This window comes from Amblyomma americanum, chromosome 5 (genome assembly GCF_052857255.1).
Source record: "Amblyomma americanum isolate KBUSLIRL-KWMA chromosome 5, ASM5285725v1, whole genome shotgun sequence".
Lineage (NCBI taxonomy): Eukaryota > Metazoa > Arthropoda > Arachnida > Ixodida > Ixodidae > Amblyomma > Amblyomma americanum.
In genome coordinates, this window is record NC_135501.1 from 168,157,552 (window position 1) to 168,173,782 (window position 16,231).

Here is a 16,231-nt window from a genome sequence, read left to right on the forward strand (position 1 = left end):
AAGTCACAGGAAAGAAGCCGACCGGACGCGCGTTTACTGGGAGCTGAACAACTTTTAATAAATTTCGAAAAAGGCGAACATCTGGAAACTAATGAAATCACCATACAACAAGTAAACTACATCAGCCATTCCTTGCAATTAGGGGAAGTAAAATATCTTGAATTATTTTGTGGTGATTGTTTGGTGCTCATTTGTGAGCTTTCTCCTTTTTTTCGTGTAAGCTATTTCAGAACTTCAGTAAACGTTCTTTAGTTGGGAGTGAGCGCGCGACCTGCCTATTTCTTCCTTGTACCTTACATCCCTTTGGCTCTGTTGCTGTCCTTTAAGATTATTTTTAACCAACTAGCGAGCCCTTTCATTATTCATAAACTAGTGCGTTAGCAGCAGGTTCCAAGAAAAAATTCTGCATCTGATCTGTTTGATGCAGGAATACATTTTATAGAAAACGCCACTGGCGCACATGGCCAAATAAGAACCTATAATCAATGAAGGAAATGCTAATTAAAGGCTACAATATGTGTCTATGTCTGATATTTGTTTAGTTTTTATTTATTTCTTCAAAGGCCCTCGGTGTGGGGCATTACATGAGGGATGTGCATGACAGCTATAGAATTATGGCCTCGATGGCAGCCTATAAATGGATAGCTTTAGTGTGGCGTACGGCGTTTGGCGGCATACTGTTCCAGTTCCGGGATGACTTGAGAAAATATTGTGGCTGATGAGCGGTGATCTTTGCAGCGGGTGCACAGGCGGCCTTGAGGTGGCTATTCGGCTGGAAACAGGATGAGCTGGTGATGTGGTTCATACTCCTAATGGTGGATGAGAAAACACACGATAGAGGAAAAATTTGTCGTCGTGTTTCAAGCCTATCTCTGTAGCTTAAAACAAACGTACAATGCAATATGAGCGAAAAGAATTAATCGAAAGGGCAGAGCGATTTTTCACCTATTCTAATATTTAAGAGAGGTTAGAATGGTGAGGGTCTCATACTGCTGACCTGTGTTATAATTTGGACGAACAAAGGTCGGATATGCTAGTAATTTTATGGATGAGGATGCGAATCACACATTGGGACCAAAGAAAAATTTGCGGTGGTTTAGCTCTCGTTAAACGTGTAGTGACGCGATAGCTACAGCTGGCCGAGTGGAACTTGATAACGTGACCAACCACGTGACGAAGCACGTGATCAGCCACGGCGCCGCGCCGCCGGCAGCTGCTCCGCACCACGTGACCAACCACGTGACAGCGTGGCGGCGCAGCCACAGGGTGGCGGCGCCGCCACGCTGAAGGCTCGAAATGCTACCGTAATGTAGCTATCGCTACAAAAACATGATGTGGTTGGCCTGGTTAGTGATGTTCCTGATATGGGATGGCCGTGTTATCTTGTGCGTTACCGTAATGTCCTAGCACTTACACGGCGAAACTAACTATACTTCAGAACTGAACAAAATGTACTTAAAAGAAATGCACGAGAACCTGCGAAGGAAGAACATCCAACATGTTTTGGCTATACTAACTGACATTGATCAATTTTTGCCCCAAGCTCCGATTAGAGGGAGATCTTGTTGAAAGGCGGTAATGCTGTTAACGATGGAGCGCTAAATTACGCTAGCCATCGGCAGATAGTCGGGTGTTACAGGAAATATTGCCAGGAAGATCATGAATGTAGATTAAGAAGAGCAGGGCTTCAAACCAGAACCCCTGAATAACTGGAACATGGGAGGAGGAATGATTCTTAGTTCAGACCAATTTTTCTCTATAAGAAACGAAGTTGGGAGCCCGTTCATTTACTGAATAGCTAGATTTCCGCACGAGAGAAAAAGCACTGATTTTATTTCTTTTTCTCCTGATCTCCTGTGTATTCAGCCGTGCTACTTTAACGATTCAATATCTTTTCTTTCCGCAATTAATAGGTTTGGTTTGGTTTACGGGAGTTTAACGTCCCAAAGTGACTCGGGCTACAAGGGATGCCGTAGTGGAGGGCTCCAGAAATTTCGACCCCCTCGGGTTGTCTAACGTGCACTGACATCTCACAGTACACGGCCCTCTAGAATTTCGCCTCCATCGAAATTCGATCGCCGCGGCTGGGATCGAACCCGCGTCTCTCGGGTCAGCATCTGAGCGCTATAACCAGCGAGCAACCGCGGCGGGTTGCAGCTAGTAGCCCTGCTTTTCCCTGAGTCGGTAGAGAAACCTGGGCAGGCGAAAATCAAATCAGGACGCGCCTTGTGTTGTTCTGAGTGTGCCCTACAGAAAGTATTGTATAGCATAGTGTGTGCGGTTCAACGTCCCGAGGCCTCGCATGGGCTCTGGCAGGCGTTTTTAGTGGAGGGCTGTGGAATAATTTGGACTACCTGTGATTCTTTTTTTAGGCGTCTCGGCTTTGCATTGCCTGATTTCACGAAGGTGAGTGGCCCTGCCATTGACGACCACGACAGTGCAGCTGCAGTGCAGGTGACGTCGGAGTTTATTTGGAATATAAATAAGAAAACAAAAGCTCTCAGTGCAGGTGCATCCGTGTCCTCCGCGACGAAGCTGCCACAGACGTCCAGGAAAGCCACGCCTGGCACCCCGTCTTTGGCATTCAGCCTCTGGAACGGTAACGCCACAGTTCATCTTCATCAACTGCCAGCAGATCCAGCTCATTTGGCACCTCCGCCACCATTGTAGCTGCTATCGGAGCCGGCACTGGAGTCTCTATGGGAGCTGCTATCGGAGCCACTTTCGGAGCCGCTTTCTGGCAGCAGGCTTTGGAGGCTCTATAGGAGCTGCTATTGGAGCCTCTGTCGGAGCCGCTAGCGGCGTCGCCACTGGTCTCAACTTATTCCTGGCTCTGTACAGCTTCGCAGCGCCGATGATTCCGACCAGGAGCACCGGACCATAGCGAGACATCCATGTCCACAGCGATGATGCTTCTTCACCGTGCACTGAGTCTGCTGAAGAAACACGTGCTGGGTCGTGCTGTAAAGAAAAAAAGAGCCAGAAAACTGGACATTCATCATGTCGGGAAGGTTTCTGTAGTTTATGTGACTTAAATAGGAAAAATATAATTCGTTGAACTGTAAAGGCACCTTTACCGAAAGTGGCGCTCCCGTGCCCTTTGTAGGATTGTGGCAACGTTACAATCAGGACCTCCGTATTCACCCTTAGTTTCATTGCAGGACAAATGCAGGTCCCAATGATTTCCAGTTGGGTCCTATATGCCACCTGCGGCCAACTCATTCCCGCAAACTTCCTAGTATTATCGGCCCACCTGTACCATACACTAATTGTACTACAGTCGAGTAAAAGTCAGGAACGAAGTGCATAACCTCCTCAAAGCAAGTCTTTAACCTCATATCGTTGGCCTATTCTCACGTCCGTCCCGATAAACTGCCCAGAACCTGCCACAACCACTAGGAAGTGGCTGGCAGGTGCAAGACGATTGACGGTGACGTCATGACAATAGGCCGACGTCATTGGTTGGAAGACATCCTTTCCCTACTTAAAAATGTATATAGGTTTGAACGGGTCAGCAAATAGGATTATGGCACATTTGGTTTGGCTTTATAGGATGGACGTCCCAAAGCGGCTCAATCTCTGAAGGACGCCATAGTGGAGGGCTCCGGATAATTTCGACCCCTGGGGGTCTTAACGGGCACTAACAATGCACAGTACACGGAATTTTTACATTTTTCCTCCATCGATGTGCTACAGTAGTGGGCGGGTTCGAACCCACGACTTGCATGCACTGTGTGATGTAAGTGAACGGTAATTAACTACGGGTAATGGTCGTTATACGGAGCCCCCCACTAAGGAGTCACTCAAAGGCTGAATTGCTTTGGAAGCCTCGTCCTATAACGTTAAACGAAATGTGCCATAATCCTATTTGTCTCCTATTCAAACCTGTATACATTTTTCAATAGGGCTGGGTTCGATCTGCCGTTTTATTCTTTGGTTGTATACGACTATGGTGCTCAAGAAGACAGATGAGTGTTATGAGAAGTAAGTCACCGTAAAAACGCACAGTAAGGAGGGTGCAGGTGTCCCCGTTCGTGTTCGCAAGCTATTTATTTCATTTATTTAACACTCTACGCACAGCGCATTTTGGTTTGGGATTACAGTGCGGAGGAATTTATGACATAAGCAGTATTACAAAGTTTCAGGTAAAAAGAAGAGATTGCAGGAAATACAATGCAGTATAATTTCAAACCAACAAACAAAAAAATTGACTATTACAGTAGTGAGGAAAGATATTCGTTTGGCATTGTGGGGACGACTTCTTGGGCAACTTGTTCCACTCATTTATTGTGTTCGGGAAATTTACATTTTTAATAAATCTTCTCTATTTTATTCCTTTCACTTTAAAGGTGTGGTCACTTTTTGTTGAAATGTAGTAAGCTGAAAATAAATATTTCTCACGCTCACTACCGGTTTTGCGATGAAAAATGTTACGGAAGAATTGAAGCGTAAGCAGATACCGGTGTTTCTAAAGTGCGTCCAATCCTGACTAGTTCTTCGCTGACGACACACTGAAATTCCTGATGAAAGCATTCTGAACAAAATGGACAGCTAAATTTCGAACCTTTTCTAATTTATCAATTTCAGTTTTACATGTAGGGTCTCATACTGTACACGCGCACTCCAGCAGAGCCCTTGCATTCGTGGCATATTGCACTTCTTCAGTGTTTAAGGGAAACACTTGGCATTTCTGCGCAGAAAGACAAAAACACGACCTGCTTTTGAAGTTGTGTAGTTAACGTTCCTGTGCCAAGACAGTTTACTGGATAAATAAAGCTCAATATATTCGTATTCAGTGGCGTACAATAAATTCGCAGTATTAAAAATATTATCAAAAATTATCCTGGTAAGCCGCTCATAACAACTGCGCCGTTACTGCTAAGACGCCAGGCTAGAGGCAGGTCGTGGAGTGGGAGGGAATTGTGTTTAGTTTAGTGCGGTGTACAGTAAAAGTGTCAGCGTTATATATAGAACTGCCTAGGTGGCCATTTTCGCGTTGGGAAACATGTCCAGCTGGCTGAAGGGAGCGAAGCTAGCTCCACGACGCATTTCCCTTCTCTTTCTCTGCATGTGCGACGTGCAAAAAGGACAAGTGGTACACCAAAGTTTTTCTGAGACAAATGCCAAAACGCGTCCATGATAAAGCGGACCCCTCTAGAGCCTGGTTTCCCAGTACCTGCGATCCTCGGGCAAATGGCGTTGTACAGCATGCAAGGGTACACCTCTGAATTCACCCAGAAGGACACGCGATATGCTACACGGCCACTCTGTTGGACATACTCCCTTGTTCATTCATAAGACGCAACTGGAGGACTACTTCAACAGGAGGGCCCAATTTACCATCTCTGTCGTTCTTACTTCTCCATATGCCCTTTTTGTCTCTTGCTCCTTTCTCCGCATAAAACATGACAACTGACAGGAGTGCTTCCGCACTCTCGTCAGTTTACATTAAAAACCTATTTCTCGCTCCCTTTTCCCATATGACAAAGGCGAAGCAGAAGTCTGTCCCTGATGCCTACCTGCTCGTTGGAGGGGCCTGGAGAGGAGCATGGCTCGGGCAGGAGAAAGGGCAAGAGCACGAAGGGTGCCCCCAAGAGGGAGTATACAGCGAGAAGGCACACATTTCGCTTCAGTGGATGTGTGCCTTGGGAGCTCAAGGACCCGGAGAATGCAAGGAAGAGCACGGGGACGACGATCGCAGGAACTCTCAGCTTCAGCAGGAATATCAGCAGCGCGGTCAGGGGATCGTGGCGGTCGTTCCCCGAGTCCAGGGACTCCTCCTGCGCGGGCGGCGGCAGTGCACACAGAAGGCCTCCGATTTCCCCCAAAAGACACCGTCGCAAGCTGAGAGAACGCTTGTGCACCACAACTAAATTGGCGCACGACCCGTATCTTTGCAAACAAAATTCACAGGCACAACTTAATTGCCTTAGGTGCTGGCAAGAAGTTGTGGCAATGTGGCATTAGAAGCTCTTGATGGCTTTATCGAAAGTTACGTTAGTTCCTATCTGGTGGCGTCACGTCCCTTCGACCAATATAAATTACGTAACGGACGGACGACGTTTTTTTTTTTTTACCCAGTTCGGCTTCTCATGTTATCACTTTAAAATATGTCTACTCAGTGTTCTCAACAAGTGTGTGTGTGTGTGGGGGGGGGGGGGGGGATAGTTGGATTTGCGTTAGCCCCTTAAACGTCAAATGCCGGCAATGGTGGCTGTATCACATGTTATTCGCGACAACCGGACATACTGACTGCAGTTGGTTCCATGAAAGGGAAAGAAAAGAATGGCGGCCGTGGAATCCATGGTAAATCTGTGCGGTGGGCTACTCACCACGCCACTAATGGCGAGTGTCCAGGACAGGCTGATCATCATGGTTCCGACAAACTGGAACATCTGATACTGGAACGGCACGACCTCCGCCTTCTGCACCTCCACTGCCGCGGAGTCCTGCTGCTCGTCTTTCTGCTGTCCCCTATCCTCTTTCTTCCTCTGGTCCCCTTCACCTTGACCGAGCTCCTGGTCCGCTACGTTCACCGCAGCCCCGAAAGCCGGCTCAACCGCATCCATGTCGCAGCTTCATTCGCGGTAGTCAATCAGCTTCAAAACTAAGCTTTTGCCTCTGCAGCTCTCTCCTGTAGTGCCCTTATGTTCGGACTTGCGTGTAGGAAGGCTGGGGACGAAGCGAGATCGAGGAGGCTTCACTGATGATGTTGAGGCTTCACTGCCCGCGAGCAGCGACGTCGTAGCTTGATCTTCCTTTTCTTTTTCGATTGGTAGCTCCTTTTTCTAGCTTTCTTTTTTCTGTTAATGCACGAGTACATTAAGTGACTACATTCGGGGACCTGGGCGTGCGTTACGCTGGCTGTTTTCTGTCCGAGCTGATAGTTTTCCTAGCCTGACGTGAGTCTAGAAGAAGACAGAAAACGGCGTTATTAAGACGTTATTAAGAAATAAGAAACAGATGCCGATGAAGAGCAAGAGAGATAGAATAGTTTTTATTGAAGAAAACAAATCATCACAAAAAGATTCTCCGAGACGTTTCCTGCGATTTTTTGTTCTATGCACTTTGACGGAGGTCCTTTTTTTCTGGGTCCTTAGCCATGCAGGTATTCATTCAAATGAGGTGGCTGATTACTTAGCAAGGTCGGTTCTTGACGGGTCAGTGACACATCCTGTCTCGAATTTCAGCCTCCTGGCGATTTTCAGGTTTCAGCGGTTCCAACACATATCAGCCAGGTTACGTGATCCCTAACTAAATACCACTGATTATCAGAACTTAGCATATAATTGGAACTTCCATTCATGTAAAACCAGGCTGTGTGAGGTATCAATGACGCCGTTAATTTCGGTGCAGGATTCCGAGTTTGAATTTGTATCTATGCAGGTGTGGGTTGACACCGACAAACCTATGTGACGCATGCGGAGAAGTTGAATCTGTAGACCATTTTCTTCTCTACTGTCCACAGTTCGCACTTCAAAGGAAGATTCACATGGAGGTTCCTGTCTCCAGATTAGGGCTCCCGTTATCTCTGCTAGTGTTATTATCGTTCGGTGCAAGCGCCAAAGGATTTGCATTGGGTTGAATTTGTGGGATTCTCCATGATTACATAATTGCAATTGGTAGGTTGGTTTGCTAATTCTTTTAAAATTCTGCGAGCTCTTCTTTTTCCACCAAAATGCTGTCTGTTATTTTACTATATTCCTCTGTCGTTTTTATTGACACATTTTTCAAAGTTCACTCTTGGTGCTAAAATTTTGTCGTAATCTCCTATGAAAATTTCCTTGTTTATGCCACCACACCATGGACAATCCCTCATGTGGGTATGTGCCATGCCTTAAGAGGACGAAGAAGAAGAAGAAGAAGAAGAAGAAGAAGAAGAAGAAGAAGAAGAAGAAGAAGAAGAAGAAGAAGAAGAAGAAGAAGAAGAAGAAGAAGAAGAAGAAGAAGAAGGAAGAAGATGCTTTCTGTAAGAGAGCCTCCTAATCCAGCAATCGTCTAAAGGCAGCCTCAGAACGAGTCCGCCAAACCACGGTGACCTGGTTCTCTAGGTCCTCGGCCTGCAGGGCCTCCACCTCGGAGGATGGGGTAGGAATGGAGATGACTACCCTAGGTGACCGAGGGAGATCATTGGTATGTAGACTATAATCTCTTCAGTAGGAAAGAGAGACAGGAAACTTTGTTCGGTTATAGCCACGGAGGGAGCATCTCTTAATTAAGAACCCCCGGTGGTGGCTGCGATGTCCCGCGCTGAAGAAGCACCGGCAATGTCGACAACAATGTCTTTCTTACCCGCGGCCACATTTTCGTAGGCCGCAGAAAAATTTCTACCATGCCCACAATTTCTTCTATTTCCATTTTGATCAGAATTACATCGTCAATGTTCGATGCATTACCAGTGCCCCGAAATCGGTATGTGGCACTTCCCGTCTGAGGACACGAACAATAACAGCCTTCCGAGGAAATGAAGAGGTTGTGTACACGAGATGAGAGGCGCACAGAAATGCAGTGGTCTCGTCTAGGACTTGATAAGACGGCAGTTTCTTATTATTCAAAGCGTGTTGGTTACTCTGAAAGATAACAAAGAGCTTTCAAGGGAACGGACAAATCTAAGCTAGTGCGCATTGTTATGTGTGCTGCGAGCGTTTCACTGCTGTGCAACCCACATTTGACAGTTTACTCGGGGTGTAGCTTTGGCCAATAAACCATATGTCATTTATTGTGTTTCTCATAGATTTCTGCGAGGCATTTCATGTTCCCGGGAAGAGCAAGCTCTTTGAAATCAATAGTTTCGATAAACCAATTTGATGTGTTGCCGAATATCAGCCACAACGCAAACTGGCTGTGGTTCCGATTGGTTTTATGCGCATCATGCATCGCTAGTTGCCTCATGATTGCCCCACTGCCCGGCTCTCCGCCTATGCCGATGCAGATTTTACTTCTTTCCTCTGGCCGGGGCCGGTTCTCGCGCTCGGCTCGCTGCAGGCGCCGAAAGCTTCACTCATTCTCCACACAGAGACACACGCCGGCATTCTAGCCCACTTGGCAGTGGTACTACTCAAGCAGAAGAACCAGAGGAAGCAAAATTTATTGAATATTGAGACCTTATGGAGGACACTATGCCCACGGTCTCTGTCCTATAGTTTTGTAGCGATAGCTACATTACGGTAGCATTTCGAGCCTTAAGCGTGGCGGCGCCACCACCCTGCCGCTGCACCGGCACCCCGTGGCTGCGCCGCCACGCTGTCACGTGGTTGGTCACATGGCGCGGAGCAGCTGCCGGCAACGCGGTGCCGTGGCTGGTGACGTGGTTCGTCACGTGGTTGGTCACGTGACCAGCCACTCGGGAAGCTGTAGGTATTGCGTCAATCCAGGTTTAACCAGAGCTAAACCACCACCATTTTTTTTTACTTGTGGACTGTCGCATTTTAGCATCCATGTCTGGTCTCCTTGTGGGTCTGCCGTCAATAATATCCACACGTCCGCCCACTTCACCTATATGCGCAACTATATGCGCACGTGGAAAGGATAATCTATCCGATCTGTGCGCCTGGGCTTATTCTGTGCACTTCTGTGACCTGCGAACGTTGCGCCACTGGCCAAAGTGTTATTATTGCGGTTGAAGGAAGAATGTAAAGGGAATTGCAGGCGGCTGCCCACTGGCTCGAGCTGAGCCACAATCGCTGCCACGTGCAGACAGAGCAGTGTTGAAAGACGTGGAAGGAAAGATTGGAAGAGGAGACGCGCGTTGCAAACACGCACCCGCGCGTATGTGACGACGCTCATTTTGTGGGCAACGTCCCGTACAGAGCTCGCGTTTTAAACATAGTTTGGGGTGAGCTGTCGCCACCTGGTGAATAGCAGCAAAACGTGCTGCACAGCTAAGACGGACGAGGGATATGCCAATCTCGGAGGCCGCGCATCTGCAAAAGTAGTGTGGCGTACTGCCAGTAGATGGCATCATCAACCTTTGCTTTGGGGCTTTTACAAGGGACATGCTTAACTTGAGGAGGGTAGGGGGCTAGGGCACCTAGAGCTTCGATGCTGGGTACATTGCGCACAAAAAGCTATGCGAGACAAGGAAACGGTGGAGGTTATTCTTATTTAGGGTAAGACCTGGAAAACGCAGCACCCGGGACCACCAGAGCGGTGCGTGGCACATGGCGTTTTGAAAACACTAAAAGATGCAATCAATTTTCAGAGAGATGGTTGGTTGGTTGGTTGGTTGGTTGGTTGATTCGTTGGTTTAGGGGGTTTAACGTCCCAAAGCGACTCAGGCTATATGCATATATCGGCACCTGGTTGCAATTAAAAATTTCTAGCCAGCAGTCTGTAATAGCAATATCAATTTTTAGAATTTTGAAAACTCTTTACTCTCGCTTTTGTGGCTCCACTAATTTGGGCCATTTCTTGTGACACTCGAAAACCGCGCGCTTGCGGGCAGGCGCAAAGCGACGTCAATCAGATCCCGACACTCCGCAACGCACGTACGTACCACGTGACATTCTTTGCCCCGCCCGCGGTGGAGTGGAGAACTGGCGAGGAGCGGGGAGCCTGACTACGCAAATCGACCGTCATTTTTTTTTTTTGTTAAGCATATGTTCTGCGGGCGAATTTTCTCAGATTAGAACACCTCAAAAGGGGGGCTGTTCTGAACAAGCGGCTCTCATTAGGCTGGGGCCAATTTGAGCGCGACCTTGTGCCATAGCCGGTTTCATACCATTTTCTGACGCGGTTAGTTATTTAAGGCTGTTTTAAAATACAAGGCGAAAATTCAAACACAGGTGCTTCTATGATACCATCTACACCGTAAAAAACGCTGCAATTCCGGTTCTCAGGGCAGGAAGTCTGGGCGAGCGGCTTTATGTAGCCTTTGTGGTTAAAGTACAATTCTTGAGGTACAGCCTTTGCCGAAAGTAACCGGGCTGCATGGTTTGCTTCGCATTCGAATAGTGGAGCCCTTACGGCTTCCCTAAAGACCGAAACGGTCTTGGAAGATGAGGACAAGAGTTTTCCTTACCATGCAGAGAATTGGAGCTCAAGGACTGGCATAATAGCTTCAATATACGACTGAGAAGCAAGCCGTCTAGCCTCGTTACTTTTGGAAAAAACTGTACATGCACTTCTTTTGATAAACTGAGTAGGCACAAGTCGATGCCACGTAGCAAGGAAATTTATTTTTGTTGATTGGTACTTTTCCAGCTTAATTTTTCTTGGCTGTTCTGCGGGAGTCCGAGCAGAAGGAAGGACCGTACACTAAACTCGTCGAGACTGGTGCCTCGCCCGGTCTTCCGGAGTCCCTGCTACCACAGCTCCTCCTCGCGGCTGACGTGTGCAGTGGTCACCCGGCAGCGTGGCACCGGTCCATGCACTCGGCGACGCTGGAGAAGCGGTTCAAGTTGCCCCCCAGTCCGCCGTAGGAGAAAGGCCGGCACGCCTGGGCGGACTTGTCGTAGAAGTACCTCGTGTACGGATCGGCGCACTGGCCCATGTCCAGGGGCAGCAGACAGGAGCCCCTTTGACCAGACACTGCGTGCATTCGTAGTCCCGCGTGTAATGCTCATCATCATCATCAGCAGCAGCAGCAGCATCACCGCCGCCCCTACCACCACCACCACCACATCATCATCATCATCATCATCTTCCTCAGTGTTCACCAACTTTCGTTTGTTCTGCGCAATTACGGTTATAATTTCTGTCACACGTGTCATTTTGAAGTGCACGATTTCTTTCAAAAACTCTCATTAAGAAAGACCTGGGTTCGAATCCCCGTATTTTCGAAAGATTTTTTACGTGGAGGTTCTCGTGTTACAGCGCCGACAACGCCGCCAACGCCGGCGCCAGCTTTTCTGCGACACGGGCTCATTAACGCTGTCGCGTTAATATGGATACTCATGCTTGTCAAAAAATGATTTTCTTGGTTTATTTCTTATTTTATTTTATTTTTCTTATTTTATTGGTTTATTTCTTGGTTTATTTTTTCTGTTCTTGGTTTATTTCTTACCCGCTGCGGTGGCTCAGTGGTTAGGGCGCTCGACTACTGATCCGGAGTTCCCGGATCCGAACCCGACCGCGGCGGCTGCGCTTTTATGGAGGCAAAACGCTAAGGCGCCCGTGTGCTGTGCGATGTCAGTGCACGTTAATGATCCCCAGGTGGTCGAAATTATTCCGGAGCCCTCCACTACGGTACCTCTTTCTTCCTTGCTTCTTTCACTCCCTCCTTTATCCCTTCCCTTACGCGCGGTTCAGGTGTCCGCCGATATTTGAGACAGATACTGCGTCATTTCCTTTCCCCCAAAACCAATTATTATTGTATTGTTATTATTATTATTATTAATTTATTTATTTCTGACCCTGTAAGTTTTACAATTGCAGGTCTATCGTGCATACCGTTTTCTGTTTTGTCATATATGTGTAAGAGTACGTTTAGCACAAATATCTATATGTGAAAACGCTCTGTGTGAGAATACAGCTCAATTTTAGGGAGGATCTCTTTATGAGGGTCCTAGACGATGCAGCTGTACTCGAGAATAGCCCGGACATATGCTATGCGCAGTGTAGCTTTAAAGTTGTGTGAAGCGTGCTTGAAATTCCTATTAATAATTTCAGAACGCGTGCTGAAAGCACTGGACGTGGCCTTTCCATATTGAAGGGACACTGAGGAGAAATTGGGCTACGGTATTCTAACGACACAGAGATCACTCTAAACGAAAACATAATTTTCATATAACTTAGAAAAGACGAACACCGAAATACAGCTCTCGGGATCACCTGTCGATTTCGGGAATAAATTGTATGCCTCGACATGGAATTTTTTTGCTCGGATTCTAGAGTTTATTTTCTACACCGCCATCCATCTCAATACGGCGGAAACCAATCGCTGTTAGTGTGGGAGTCACGAGTTTTTGTTTTTTTGCTGCAAGACAAACTTTACCGGCATACTAAAAACTCAAAGAATTAATTTATTTCACTGAGCTTGAGCACAGCGTCATCCCTTATCAGCTATCGCCTGCTCATGCGCAGATGACGTCGAGGGGCGCGCACCAGGCACTGCGCAGGTACATATATTAGGTTGGGTCAACCTAAAAAGATTGAAAAATAATAAGCCCCTGCCTGCACCACTTACGCACAACAGGCTTAATCTAATTTGAAAATAAATGAAAGGCCCGAGGACAACATTAATAATTTTACCACCCGCAAATGGGGAAAATGGGAAAAAAATTAGGAGGGGGAAAACTACACAGGGACCCACAGCCGGGGGAGCGGGCCCGTGGAGACTCCCCTGATCTCCCCTGAGACGTTGCGGAGAGGATGGATGAAATGGATAGGTTGTATGGTCGGCGGGAAAGGGATTAAACATGCGTACGGATGAGAATGGGGACAGCGAGTTTTTTGCTCTGATCCTTCGAATATCTTGGCTCCATTGCTGGCCTGCCTGGCCAGGACACCGCACCGCACCGCAGAAGCGTATCACAGTAGCGAAACGCGAACCGCCCTATGCTAAATCTCTCTATTTACAAGATACCGCGGACTGAACGGAAGTGTCCAAACAGGAAGAGAATATAGAAATAAATAGAACGACTTTTTGTCCCAGTCGGTACAAACAAAACAAGCAGTTAGCCGTGCCAAGTTTGTACATTTTTGCAGGAAAAAGAACATAAATGAGAAAGAAGGATGAACGCAAGCCATAACCCTGCATGCAAGCAGGTACGCAGCGAATCGAAATACGAACAAAAACCGGTCAGGATGAGTAGTAACTATATCATGCGAAGTTTGCAGCGGCACCTTCAAATTGTTCTCTGTCACATGGTCTGGTTGCCTCCTCCAATCTGCAATTGACCTTGAAAGGCAAGATTTTTTTGTTACGATATTAAGTGATGCGTATAGTTATTGTCGAATATATTTTTGTGGTTAATGATAGTCTGAAATATGTAGCTCTAAATACTGGCGGATTTGATATAGCCATGTAATTTTGATGCAGCCGCATGCGTTTCATGTCCAGCTTTCTTGAACAAGAACTTTCAATATTGCAATGTTGTTTTTTTCCGGTAATGGAAGTATTGAAAGTAATGGTACATTGTTTCGACGCGAAGCAAAATGTTTCGTTTAACGTTTTTCCATCGTTCGCATCGAGCAGTTAAGACTGCCATGGGAAAGCAATGGGGAACGTTTTAGACGCTATCAAAAACGTTAATAGCAAAAAAAAAAAAATTCAAGCTTGCTCTCGGGAGATCTGTGGATCGATATATTGATTGTTATAGTAAAATCTTGCATTATATGAAAAAAATTGCGTTCGTAAACTCTTTAACGTCGAAAAATGCTTTTGTTCGGGATGGTTGGGAATATGTACAAGAAGTCGAACCTGTAGTAACAACGGCTTCTTGGCATATATAGCTTATACTTCTTTGCATCGACTATCGCTTTGACGGTGATTTTACGTCACAGGAGACGGGAAATACGTCATAGATGCTTGTGCACTCTAAACAGACAGGGGTAAGGAGGGAGTAAAGAGGAAGTTTGTTGTTTTTTATTTTTCTAACAAGCTTACTTTTTGAGGTCAAAAAGCTTGTTTTCTGCTTCCACCCTGTAACGGCTTCCACCGGCCAACAGTATTGGAAAATAAATAAATAATAAAATAAACTGTCCTCAAGCGCCCAGCCTTTTACAAAAGGGAGTGCGCTAAAGGACATCTTACTCCCTGCTTACTCCCATATAGGTGTATTCGAGTGTGTATACCTGAAGCAAAAGCGCTGAGCAGAATGACGATCCAACGCAGCGTGCGAAAGCGAGCCATGGCCACAAGGATTGCAGGTACTTGGACCGCTATCTGCGAGGCTAGCCGCAGGTTTGGCTCTTTCGATGCACCTTTGTTAAGCGCCTTCTGGTGTCATTTTGCGCAAACAGCTGCTTAGCGTTATAGGAATGAGAGCGTAGTGAAAAGCTTGCGACGTCGCAAACGTGCCTAATAACATGTTCCCGAAAGGAATCCAGCCTGACCGTATAGGCATGCATTATACATGCCTTAGCTGGCTTTGTCTGAACATTGGCCTTCGCTTTTCATCCACTGTCTATACATTTTACGTAAGTGAAAGGCTTACAGAGCTTAACTCGGGAAACGCACGCCCTGTGCGCTGAACTACACGGGGCTTCTTTGTGTGAAAACTTAACCTATCTGAAGGAGCTTTTGAAGCATTCTTTGCTTCTGTACACAATAAAGCGTTCGTATGTCGTGTGTGGGCAAAATTAACGATGTCTAGGATAAACCACGCTTTGGTCAAGCACTGTTCTACATACTAACAACCAGTGTATAGAGTCATGGAAAGAAAAAAAAAGTCTTCGTTTCATCAAATTCATGGAGGAGCAGCGCTCACGTTCTATACAGTCTTCAGGTCGCTCTTTCACAGCTCCTATTCTATCACTCTATCTATCACTCGCTCCTACTCTCTCGCTCGGAAGTGCATGCGGATGAAATAACAGCTATATATGACCTTGCGAAATACCTATATACACTTATTATGTGTTGACTGCGCTCCTTCAATGTTCAAGGATGTCGCAAATGCATGTTTTATATGTTTGTGCCTCATCACCTTGTCCTTTTGGGCTCTTATCTACCTCGGGAGCTGTGTAACGCAACTGTTATAGTCCTCCAATCCTACTGTACTAATATCATCTCCCTCGCCTAGTAACCGGTCTTAATAATGACTGGGGCATGGCTTTGCCTGAGCCAGCTATCAGGAACGAAAAAGAATCATAGCTGGAAATAACTGGGATATAATCTTCATATTATCCAAGCCCAGGAAACGCTGTCGAGGTCCTGGCTGGAAACCCACCGAGAGCCCCTCCCTATGCACGAAATCTCACCTGCACTTGACACCAGCGCCACCTGCCAGCAGCGCTCGTCAGTCTTCGGAGTGTTAGTGTACACTTACAATCTCTGACGATGGAAGCCAACAGCGTAAAAGTTGGTTTTCTCTTCCCTGCCTCCTGCTGAACACAGCCAATGTGCTCTATCACCCTGTACAGACTGCTGGTCGCTTTACACGTGTATGGCTGGAAGGAACCAGAGAGAAAGCGGGAAATGAAAAACTCTTACACGATACCGCCAAAAAGGTAGGCTTTTCTCCTCGCACGAAAGACAAAATAGTAAGACACAGCGAGAGAGAGAGAGAAAGAGAAAAAAAAGAAAAGAAAAGAAGAAGTAAGGCCAGCTGGATGGCTGCATTACAACAGG

General features: G+C 46.7%; 2 protein-coding genes across 2 annotated transcripts; both read right to left on the reverse strand.

Moving 5' to 3' along the window:
- Positions 1-2,456: 2,456 nt before the first annotated feature.
- LOC144135246 (uncharacterized) lies at positions 2,457-6,704 on the reverse strand. Its single transcript, XM_077667977.1, has 3 exons — positions 6,333-6,704; positions 5,520-5,780; positions 2,457-2,961 (listed from the first exon to the last, which is right to left on the reverse strand). Exons 1-3 carry the CDS (start codon positions 6,567-6,569, stop codon positions 2,710-2,712), a joined length of 750 nt encoding a protein of 249 aa, XP_077524103.1. The 5' UTR covers positions 6,570-6,704; the 3' UTR covers positions 2,457-2,709.
- A 4,453-nt stretch (positions 6,705-11,157) lies between these two features.
- Positions 11,158-14,889, reverse strand: LOC144135247 (kappaPI-actitoxin-Avd3b-like). Its single transcript, XM_077667978.1, has 2 exons — positions 14,737-14,889; positions 11,158-11,529 (listed from the first exon to the last, which is right to left on the reverse strand). The coding sequence occupies exons 1-2, from the start codon at positions 14,792-14,794 to the stop codon at positions 11,342-11,344; spliced, it is 246 nt and encodes an 81-aa protein (XP_077524104.1). The 5' UTR covers positions 14,795-14,889; the 3' UTR covers positions 11,158-11,341.
- Between the last annotated feature and the right edge of the window lie 1,342 nt (positions 14,890-16,231).